The sequence below is a fragment of the Xiphophorus maculatus genome, chromosome 9, assembly GCF_002775205.1.
Source record: "Xiphophorus maculatus strain JP 163 A chromosome 9, X_maculatus-5.0-male, whole genome shotgun sequence".
Taxonomy (NCBI): domain Eukaryota; kingdom Metazoa; phylum Chordata; class Actinopteri; order Cyprinodontiformes; family Poeciliidae; genus Xiphophorus; species Xiphophorus maculatus.
In genome coordinates this window covers 879,692-891,271 of record NC_036451.1, presented here as the reverse complement: position 1 = coordinate 891,271, position 11,580 = coordinate 879,692, and the positions used below count along the sequence as shown (strand labels likewise).

At 38.8% G+C, this 11,580-nt stretch overlaps 1 protein-coding gene across 7 annotated transcripts in view; it reads right to left on the bottom strand.

Annotated features, from left to right (window-relative positions):
• Positions 1–11,580, bottom strand: part of szt2 (SZT2, KICSTOR complex subunit) — a 182,570-nt gene that overhangs the window by 148,370 nt on the left and 22,620 nt on the right. For all 7 annotated transcript variants that reach the window (XM_023339641.1, XM_023339646.1, XM_023339644.1 and 4 more), the window contains exons 6-8: positions 11,371–11,533; positions 9,474–9,580; positions 8,517–8,727 (exon numbers count right to left, since the gene is read on the bottom strand). In XM_023339641.1, the coding sequence (XP_023195409.1) occupies positions 8,517–8,727; positions 9,474–9,580; positions 11,371–11,533 (481 nt within the window). The remainder of the gene's footprint in view (positions 1–8,516; positions 8,728–9,473; positions 9,581–11,370; positions 11,534–11,580) is intronic.

Below are 11,580 nucleotides of genomic sequence, written 5' to 3'. Positions count from 1 at the left end.
AGCTGGCAGGAGTGTTTCTGGACATTTTCAATCTGTCCCTGCAGCTCGCCACGGTTCCTGAGTGCCTCAAGTCTTCCACCATCATCCCTGTACGGAAGAAGAGGTCCATCACCAGCCTGAACGATTACCGGCCTGTCGCTCTGACCCCGGTGATCATGAAGTGCTTTGAGAGGATTCTTCTGAGGTACATCAGAGACTTTATCCCCGCAAACCTGGACAGCCTTCAGTTCGCCTACAGAGCGAACCGGTCAACAGAGGATGCTGTCTCCATCACTCTGCACACAGCCCTGACCCATCTGGAGCATCCCAACACCTACGTCAGGATGCTATTTGTAGACTTCAGCTCAGCATTTAACACCGTCATCCCAGACAAGCTGGTGCTGAAGCTACTCGAGGTGGGGCTGCCCGCTTCACTGTGCCACTGGATCAGAGACTTCCTCACCAACAGGCCTCAGGTGGTGAGAATAAGTGGCTCAACATCGTCCCCACTGGTCCTCAACACAGGCATGCCGCAGGGCTGTGTGCTCAGCCTAGCTCTCTTCACCCTGTTTACACACGACTGCATGGCCATCCACCCCACCAACACAGTCGTGAAGTATGCGGACAACACAACAGTAGTGGGTCTCATTTCAGACAACAACGAGACCCACTACAGAGAGGAGATTCTGCAGCTCACTCAGTGGTGTTCAGCCAACAACTTGGTGCTGAACACAGGGAAGACCAAGGAGGTCATTGTGGACTACAGAAGGTTCAGGAAGACGGATCACACTCCCCTTCTCATAGATGGAGAAGTGGTGGAATGTGTAGACATCATCAAGTTCCTGGGCCTCCACATCACGTCTGACCTCTCCTGGAACACAAACACCTCCCACTTGGTGAAGAAAGCACAACAAAGGCTCTTCTTCCTCAGGAAACTGAGACGGGCTGGACTTTCCTCACGGCTGCTCGTGAACATTTACAGGGCGATGATCGAGAGCATCCTCTGCCTCAACATGACTGTGTGGTATGGTAGCTGCACAGCATTGGAGAGGAAACAACTGACACGGGTGGTGAGAACAGCACAAGGCATTGTGGGATGCCCCCTCCAAGACCTGGACTCCATTTACACAGGCCGGGTCAAGAAGAGAGCTGGATCCATAGCCATGGATCCCAGCCACCCGGGCCATAGACTGTTTGTGCCGCTGCCATCAGGCAAGCGGTACAGGAATATATGGACTACAACAAACAGACTGAGAAACAGTTTCTTCCCCACAGCCGTCAGAGCCATTACTCCCTGCCCCGCCCCCCCCCACACACACACACATATCATAACCTCGCAGTCATACATATATATCCCCCACCCCCACACAGTCATATTGTTCTGCATTTTGCACTGTCACATTATCTGTACTTTGCCATAATTGGACCTGCTACTACTTCTTTGGATGGTTGAGTGCCTTTAGTTAATTTAATTTAGTTGTATATATTGTTATTATTATTATTGTGTGTTTGCTTATTTTTACTGTATATATTTGACCTTTTGCACGGGAGCTGCAATGGAAATTTCGTTGAATTCTGTTCAATGACAATAAATGCTATCTATCTACAGAAGATCCAGCATTTTGTTTTCCCTGGTGGGAAAGTCAACATACTGCTGGAAGTTATGTAGCGCTTTGTCCAATGAGGCATGGTTAAAGTCACCTGTGATGACCATGAAGGCGTCCGGGTGGCGTCCGGCCACAACAAGTGACCATTCTGATTTTGGGAGGAGGAAAATGTTGGTCTATAATGAAGGAATTCTCGCAGGGGATAGAAGATGCCCTGCTCTGCGATGGACACTTAAATTTTTGTCTTTGCTTTAAAGGAGGTCTGGGTCCAGATGCGTGTGTTTTTAGTCGTGGTATGTCGTGAGTGTGTCTCTTTTTTTTTTCCTTTCTTCTTCTCTCTCTACAGTTGCCGGCCAACAATATGCCAAGTAGGCTACCAGTCTCCTTTCAGACAAAATCGGACTGCCATACTGCAATGTATATACCTCTTTGGGAATAGTAAGGTATGACCAGCACAGGTAATAATTTGAGGGTTGTTTCGTGGAACGCGAGAGGTTTGGGAAATGCCACCAAGATTGCTAAGGTCATGGCTCATTTGCAGCAACTTAAAGGGGACATATTCTTCTTACAAGAGACACACCTTCGTAATAGGAAGATAATGTGATTTAAAAGAAGTTGGATTAGCCATGTATTTCATTCTAGATTCAATGCCAAGGCTCGAGGAAAACCCATACTTATTCGTAATAATATTATGTTTGAACAACACAAAATAATAGTGGACATGGAGGGTCGTTTCATAATTGTGTTCGGCAAATTGCAAAACTCTCTGGTGATGCTAGCTTGCATCTACGGTCCAAATTGGGATGATGGTACCTTTGTGTCTAGACTCTTTTCATATATGCCTCATATTGAAAACTATTATTTAATTTTAGGGGGACTTTAACATGATCCAGGATGCCCTTTTGGACAGATCCTCAAAAAAACCCAGTCTCATTATCTAATGCTGCTAAAAGTTTTAAGGTTTTTAAAACTGAGTTGGGACTGGTGGATCCATGGAGACATGGGAACCCGGCACTTAAGCAGTTTTCCTTCTTTTCCCATGCCCACCGTACCTATACACACATAGATTTCTTGCTTATTGATATCAGACTGCTCTCTAAAGTAAAAGCCTGTGATTATTACACTATAGCTATATCCGACCACTCGCCAGTCTCCTTAGATTCCGAATTGCTCTGTCAATCCCGTTGTTTTAAATTTTGGAGATTTAATTCTATACTGCTTACCGAAGAGGACTATAAACTGTTTTTAAAAAAATCAGCTTTCACTTTACTTCGATCTTAATGATTCACCTGATAAATCAAGAAGCACCCTCTGGGAAGCCTCAAAAGCATATATAAGAGGTCAGTTCATTAGCTTTACTTCTAATTTGACAAGGAAGAGGTTACGTCACCCCAATGGCTTGCTGAATCAGATTATATAGGTGGATTCTAGATATGCAGCCAACCTGGATCCTGACCTTTATAATGAGCATGTAAAACTCCAAACCGACTTCAATTTGACTACATCTACAACTGCTCTACTTCAGCTGACCAAGAAAAGGCAACGCTTTTTTGAATCTGGCGACAAAGTCAGATTCGCTTTCCAAGCACGAGCCCAGGCAACCTCCAAATTAATCCCATTCATCAGATCAGCTACAGGGGAAATTCTCTCTGATCCCAGAAAGATAAATGATAGATTTGTGTCATTCTATTCAGAACTGTATGCCTCCCTAGGTCCGCCCTCATCACATGATATACTTAATGATATCAGCTTTCCAAGGATAGATAATGAATTGGGGAGAGGTCTGGGCAGGCCTATCACTATAATGGAGGTGCAAGAATCTATCAAGTCCTTAAGTTCGGGCAAATCCCCTGGTGTTGACGGTTTCTCTTATTATAAGGCCAATGTGGATCTTCTGGCGCCAGTATTGACAGATGTGTATAATGAGGCCTTTTCAAACAGGCGCCTGCCTAGCACCTTAACAGAGACTACAATATCGCTGATTCCAAAGAACGATAAAGATCTCTCATTTTGTAGTAGCTATAGACCTATTTCCCTCCTAAAAGAAGATTTGAAGATTTTATCTAAAATTCTTGCCTGTCTCCAATGAGTACTTCCTCTCCTTATTTCATTAGATGAGACAGGCTTTATGACTGGGCGACAGTCATTCCATAACATCAGGCGTCTTCTAAATATTATCAATACGCCAGGCACCTTATCACACAAAATAATTGTATCTCTTGACGCCGAGAAGGCATTTGATCGGTTCGTCGGTTTTTATATGAAGTAATGAAAAAATTTGGTTTTGATAATGATTTTATCCTTTGGGTTAAGCTGTTGCACTCATCACTGATGGCCTCAATTAAAACAAATGACATGGTGTCTTCACCCTTTCTTCTTGGAAGGGGCACTCTGTCTCCCTTGTTATTTGCTATCGCAATAAAGCCTCTAGCCATCTGGTTGAGTGCCGAGGAAGGTTTTAAGGGTATTCTGAGATCTGGTGTAACCCATAAAGTGTCTCTTTATGCAGATGACTTGCTTTTATACATTTCTGACCCTTATACATCTCTTCCAGTGCTCTTTAAGATTCTAGAACAATATAGCAAGCTTTCTGGTTACAAGCTCAACTACCGGAAAAGCCAATTATTTCCCTTGAACTCTCTGGTAAGGAAACTTCCATGTTCAATCTCAGCCTTTAAATGGGCAGAGGCAGGGTTTCGTTATTTAGGAATATTTATCTGTTCTTCTATGTCTAACATGATTGAATAAGAACTTTTCACTGTTATTAGAGAGCACGGAGAAAGATTTTGACCGGTGGTCCCAATTACTATTATCTCTGATGGGATGGGTGAACCTGATTAAAATGGTAATTTTCCCCAAATTTTGGTACCTTTTCCAGCATGTTCCTATACTAATTACAAAGACTTTTTTGACAAATTGGACAGGAAGATATATCAATTCTTATGGCTTAAAAAACCTGCCAGACTTTTTAAATCAGTGCTACAGTCCAAAACTTATGAGGGTGGACTTGATCTTCCCAACTTCATGCAGTACTACTGGGCAGCTAATGTACAGAAACTATTATATTGGAGGTGTGATGCTGATGCGTCACCTGCCTGGGTACAGATTGAAAGGGCATCTAGCCGTTATTCGTTGTCATCTCTGCTTTGTTCTCAGCTCCCCTTTCCCTCTCCCTGGTAGAGGACAATCCCATAGTCAGGGCCACATTAAGGATCTGGAGCCAATTCAGGAAACAGTTTGGCCTTCATGGACCCTCAATACAAACTCCTTTAGCCAAAAATTTTAACTTTATGTCTTCAGTTATTGATTTAGTTTTTTAACTCGTGGGATGACAGGGGGATCAAGAGTGTAAAGGATCTTTATAGCAACAATACCTTTTCAGCCTTTGCTGAACTTTCATCTAAATTCCAACTGCCCAGTTCTCATCTCTTTCAGTTCTTTCAGGCCAGGGATTACGTTAAAAAGGTGTTTCTGCACTTTCCTAATCGACCCCCTGAAACACTTTTGGATACTCTCCTGCAATTAGACCCACAACGGAAATAATGTTTTCATTCTTATATAATAACACCTCAAGATTTGCAGCTTTTGTTAAAGCTGCCAGTCTTTAACAGGAGGGGAAGCTGGGTGCTGAAGTGGAGGGGGAGTAGTGGAAGGCTGCCAAGAATTTAATTCATAAATCCTCGGTCTGTGCTCGGCATGTTTTAATTTAGTGCAAAATATTCTATAAAGTGCATTACACAAATGCAAAATTAGCAAAAATTTACTCATCAGTCAGCGACTCTTGCAATAGGCGTCCCCCCATCTCATGACCACTGGGTTAGAGAAGTTCTTTACAACCTGAAGCTGGAATAACTCAAGATTTTCATTAAGGGTTCCACCAGTAAATTTATGGTGACTTGGAGACCTTAGTGGGTACCATGACTTTGCTACCTGATTCAGAAGAAAATTAAATTATCTGTAGGCCCTCTCATCTATATCCAGTTCTTTTGTTTTTAACCAATATGTATTCTACGTATTATATTTTTTCCTATTATTTATTTATGAATTTGTTTAATTTATTAGTATATGCATATAAATATATATACACTACATTTAATTATTATCATTATTATTTTTTCTTTCTTTTTTCTATTGTTCTTTCTTTGCTTCTTTCTCTGCCTCCTTTGGAATTTGTGTGGATGGGTGTGTGTGTACAGTATGTCGTGTTGCTAGAAGTTGTTGCAGGGATTGGATCTCTGTTGGCTGTTTGTCTTGTGCTAAGACCTAGATGGGGGTGAATTCGGGGTGGGTTGGGTTTCAGGCTAAATCAACTTGAACTCCTGTCTCTCTTTGTTATCTATTACTACTGTGTTTTCATTGTATGAATGATTGATATGTCAATCTGTGAAATTCAATAAAGAAAGCTGGGGGGGGGCGGGGAGTTTTCCAGGCATGGGACTGTGAAGAACCTCTCTGGACATGGAGCTTTTTGGTAAATCACACAAATAGTATGTTTACAGATGGTGCAATGAAGTCTTTAAGGTAAAGAACACCATACCAACAGTCAAGCATGGTGGAGGATCCATAATGCTGTGGGGCTGCTTTGCGGCATCTAGTACTGGAGGCCTTGGCAATATTACAGGCATCATGAAATCAGAAGATTATCAAGCAATTCTAGAGCGAAATGTCTTGCCCAGTGTAAGGAAACTTGGTTGGAGGTGAAGATCCTGGGTCCTCCAGCAAGATAACGACCCAAAGGACACCTCCAAAAGTATGCAGGCATGGTGCTTGAAAGGGAAAAAATGGACTGTTTTAAAATGGCCAGCAATGAGTCCTGATCTCAATCCAATTGGAAATCTTTGGGTGGAGCTGAAATCTGCCATTGGAGAAAGGAACCCTGAGAATGTACAAGAGCTTGAGCATACGGCAAAGGAAGTGTGGGAGAAAATGTCACCTGAGAATTGGAAGAAGCTTATAGATGGATATAAGAAACATCTGGAGGCTGTCATTGCTGCCAAAGAGTGTGCAACCAAATATTAAGGAGGGGTATCAATATTAGTCCACATGCTGGTTTTCTGTTTTGTCCTTTAGAATTAAAATATCTATGTTGCAAATTAAATTAATTACTTTGAATTGCTTTGGACTTCTGACTGATAGATCCTGCTGATAAACATTTTGAACATTTCCATTTATTTCTGAACACTCAGTTATGCAAAACATGAAGGGGTGCCAATAATTTTGAGCAAGGCTGTACATATTCAGAGTGAACAGTGATATTACTATTTATCATTTGGAGTTATTTCATGTCTTATTCTTAAATATTTTGGTGTTGCTGTGTGAGTAATCCACAACATATTTTCGTGCAACCCAATCTGATTTGAAACTATTTCAGACCATCTCTAAATTCTTCTTAAATAAACCCGGTTTTCATAACTCACTGTTCATACTGAACAGGGATATCATTGCATTGTTTTATAAATTACTGGTTCTATTCTTATTTGTATATTTTTACTCTAACTTTCTGGTAATGTATTAGTTTTCATTATTATTTCATCTTTTACTTTGTTTAAAGTTTTTTAACTGAAAAGTTGAACTTTTTTGCTAATAAATTCATATTGGAGCAAAGTGCTTATTATGTATTTGCTGTTCAAAAACACCTGCGATGGATTTTTCCTTATTTATTGTCTTTTTGATACTTTAGCCTTATCAGACAGGTATTGATGAATAATAACAAAAAATAAGAACTTTTTGGGTATTATTTTATGAAAATCACTTGGTAATTGGATCTGAATTAGTAGGTTAGTTCACAATTGTGATCAGATATTACATAGCTACTCATAGCCTGCCATAATCTATTGTTGAACTTCCTAAGGTTGTTCCAAAACCTTTGCCCAGTTTGCCCAGCTTAACAATTGCATCTCCAGCCCAGTGTGTAAGTTAACACCAATTTCTGGAATTCAATGTACTTCCTCTACTTCTGGAAATAGTTATTCTCCAAATATCCAAATAATCTCCTTCATCCAGTTCAAGGTATGACGATAGTCCCCACAACAAACTGCAGAAATACATATAAATATATACTGTATATAGTTTGTTTTTTTGGTAAAGCTTATAGTTAGATTGGCTAAAGATATCCTAAGGTTCTTATGACAAATCTAACCAGTTAGAGCTCCTAAGACTGTGACTAGTCTTCTAGAAATTCCAACAGGTACATAGCATACAATTGCACAAAAATCCGTGAGGGATGACAGAGTCCCAGCTCGAAATTCCGTGAAAGAGGTGTACGGAGCCTCGTGCCGGAAGACCTTTGAAAGGCTGTTTACGTCATTTTAAACTGCGTGATTGTGAGCGTAAGTGGGAATAAATATACCAATAGGTATTTCGTTCCATATAACACAGTAGGAGTGTAACCGGTAAACCTTTTATGGACGCAAATGCAAGAATCCCCCACTTGATGACTTTGTGTTTCTGTGTTCGATATGATGTCAAGCACTTTGAAATGCCTTGCTGCTGAAATGTGCTATACAAATAAAATTTGATTGATTTATTGACTAGTGTCCCACTCTTCAAAGTTAAGGAGGGAATGCTTAATCCCTTTTTCTGAAGCAGGCTGATCAGACTGCATTTTCCAGCATTCTTAGTGCTGGAAGCTATCTTGCTGACATTACAACTCCTTTATAAGCTTGAGAAGACAGTCATTAGGTGTCTGTGGAAAAATCTTCCTGATATCAAACATCTATTTTGACTGTAAGGTTAATCTAGTTCTCATACGTAAGAGAAACTTAAAGGTTCAATCTTTGCAACATTTGTAATCATGAGAGGATACCTTGGACATAGATATAGCAAAAGCAGAAAATGTTCTTGCTTCCCTTCAGCTTCATCACAAACAAAAGATACTAAATATCTGGCCTCAGATATAGTGTGGCCATCATAAAAGTTTAATTATCTCACCACAGAAGTACTCAGAGTTCATGGACTCTGGGGTCTTGAGGAAAGTGTAGGTTAGGAAGGCCCTGTGGTAGGCATTCATCTCTTGGCTGTTTTGGTCAACTTCAGGGCAATTGGGTAAATAGGACCCAACGGTGGCCAGGGATATGAACTTCATCAGTTCTACGTTTGGGATGTAGCCAAAACTGCAGTCATATGAGTATGAACCGCCAACCTAGAAAGGTACAACCACAAGTTAAAAGGAATTATTAAAATGTTGCTACAGGATAACTTTTAAAAGTAGAAACAAAAGCTGTATTATTAATTTGCAGCTAAGCTCAAAAGTATTCATACTCCTGGCAGATGTAGAAATAAAAATTACCTTCATTCAACCATTAGGTTTGTTTCTGATAGAAACGGAACAGGCATGAAAGTCAAACTTGATAGCATGCTGAAGAGGTAATTCAATCACTTGACTCAAGTAATTGACTCAATCACTTGAGCCAATCAAAACCTAAAACCTACAGGAGACTGTTATTTTAGTTACAGTCTCCTGTAACAGGAGACTATATTTCCTGTAGATTGAGAGTGTATGTCCTGTGGGTAAGCAGTAAAATCTAATTAGTTCACCTTACTTCAAAAAATATGCAAACTCATTGACTCAAGAAAATTAAGAAAAGTAAGTTTAAGATTAGTAAGTAAACCTAACTTATTTTAAGTAAGCAGTTCTAACTCAAGTAGTACAACCAACAAAAAAATTAAGTTCATGGAGAGACTTTTCAACCACGAGTTCCAAGTAGCTTACTGAAAGTGAGTATTTTGATGAAAACTGATTAAAGTCAACTTACTATTTTTCAATTAAATAAATATTTTGCATTTACTGTGTATGCCATACATGCACAGTAATATATGTGCTACATATATCTATATGACAACTTAAATATACAGAAAGCACATTTTAAAACATTTAAATAAAGATACCTGTACAAAGGAACAAGCAATGGTTCCACTTCTGAGCTGGTTCAGCAATGTTTCACACACAGCCACATCAGGAACACTCGTCACCCCATCAGTGATTATGATGATGCCTAAAACACACAGGACAAATTCTATCATATCGTGTTGTATATGAGAGGTTGATGCAAAATAGGGATGTAAACAAATAATCAGTTTATAATTAATTTGTAAATAATGGTCTATGAAATAACCAGTGACACATGCAAAATCCTCATAAAATTGGGTGTAAATGCGTGTGCAGCATTTACATAATAAAAAATAATGATAAACAGGAACGCAACAGTGTGAATGCCTTGTAGGATTCATAAACTATTATTATAATTAGGGATGCACCGATTGCAGTTTTCTGGCTGATTCACAGTCGTTAAAAAGCCTGGCCTGCCATTTCGGATTTTGACCAATAGCAATTTTTTTTGTCTGAAATTTTGCTAAATATAGCAAGAAAGTCACTGAATTAGCAGCAGTGGGGTGACTATTATTAACTGCAAACATGCAGACATGACCTGGTGGACCGTTCTATCAGTCAAACCTGTTACAGAAGAGCAGAAGAGGACGGTGGCTGATTTTTAGATGTTTGCTGAGGTAGAAAAGATTGGTGGATAAGATCGGCTTCATGTGCAAGTATCGGCGAATCACCAATCTCCCAATGATTAAGAAAATCATCAGCGATAAATCCACTGGCTGATAAATCGGTGCACACCTAGTTATAATGTTATTCATCAGGTAGCTCTTGAGCAGAGTAAATCTCTGTTTGTCAATCTGAAATTGATTTCAGATCAACAATCTGAAATCAATTTAACAGTTCTGGTAAAATCTCTGGGCACTTCACACTCTAAAAAGTGTTCTTGGATATAATTGATTTTATGGACATATTTACATTAATCTCACTTAATTCATTTGATTTAGTGATGACAACTTATTTTTTTGTGTTCAATTAACTTAAAAGTTACAAATGTAACTAACTTAAATCAACTTAAACATTTTACTTCGACTTAACTTGAAACAATTGAGTTTAATGCCAGTTTCATATCCGATGTCTGACCAACTCAATTTATTGTTTCTCCAACTCAATATATTATGATCATCTAACTCAATTCATTAAGTTTATCCAATTCAATTTACCAAGATTTTGTAACTTAATTCATTAAGTGTGTTTAACATGACAAATTTAAGCCACTCTTACTCAAATTATTTATTTTTAAATAAATAATTCAAATCTCTGACTAAATTCTACAGAAAGTCAACTCAAACTTTTAAGCTGTTCCAAAAAACTAAAATATCTAAAATTATATTATAACTTACATCGTTCTTAACATGCAAATTGAATTTAAATTATTTTAAATGTATGTTTCAACGTTATTTTAGTTTTTCAAACATCTTGTACACTGAAAAAAGAAAAGAGTTGACCAACTCAATTGAATTGCTTCAATTGGTAACAAGTAATTCAAATAGGTTTATTCAAATTAATTTATTAAGTTGATTTAACTTAATAAATAAGAGGGGGAAGACATTAGCAAAGGTCATCAGGCTGGAATTTAACCTGGGACAGCCGCCCAAGTTGGATGATCTTAATGAATTGAGCTGGATGGACATAACTTGAGTTGGTTAAACTTAATAAATTAAGTTGTATAAACTTAATTGAATTACTTGTTACCAATTGAAGCAATTAAATTAAGTTGGGTTAACTAATTTCTTTTTACTGTACATAGTTATGATGATATTCTATAATTTATTCACAGTGGGTTTTTAAATGTTGAACAGAAGAGATGTTTTGCTCTTTTTAAGAAAACTCATCATCTCAGTATGAGAAGAATAAAGAAAAGATAGGATTTCTGATTCTGCATTCTTAATTCAAACCTACCTGCACTGGAATTTGAGGGCAGGAGCTGAAGCGCGAGGATTCCCTGGCGTACCATGCTGACAAGACCCATATCAGCAGACACCATGGACATTCCCTGCTTCCTATGCGGCTGTACTTCCAAGTTGTTGTTATGGTGATTTAAGCTTTGTCCTGGTTCCACAAACTATCAATAAACAATAATATTACTTGCAATCAAGTCTTACATAATGA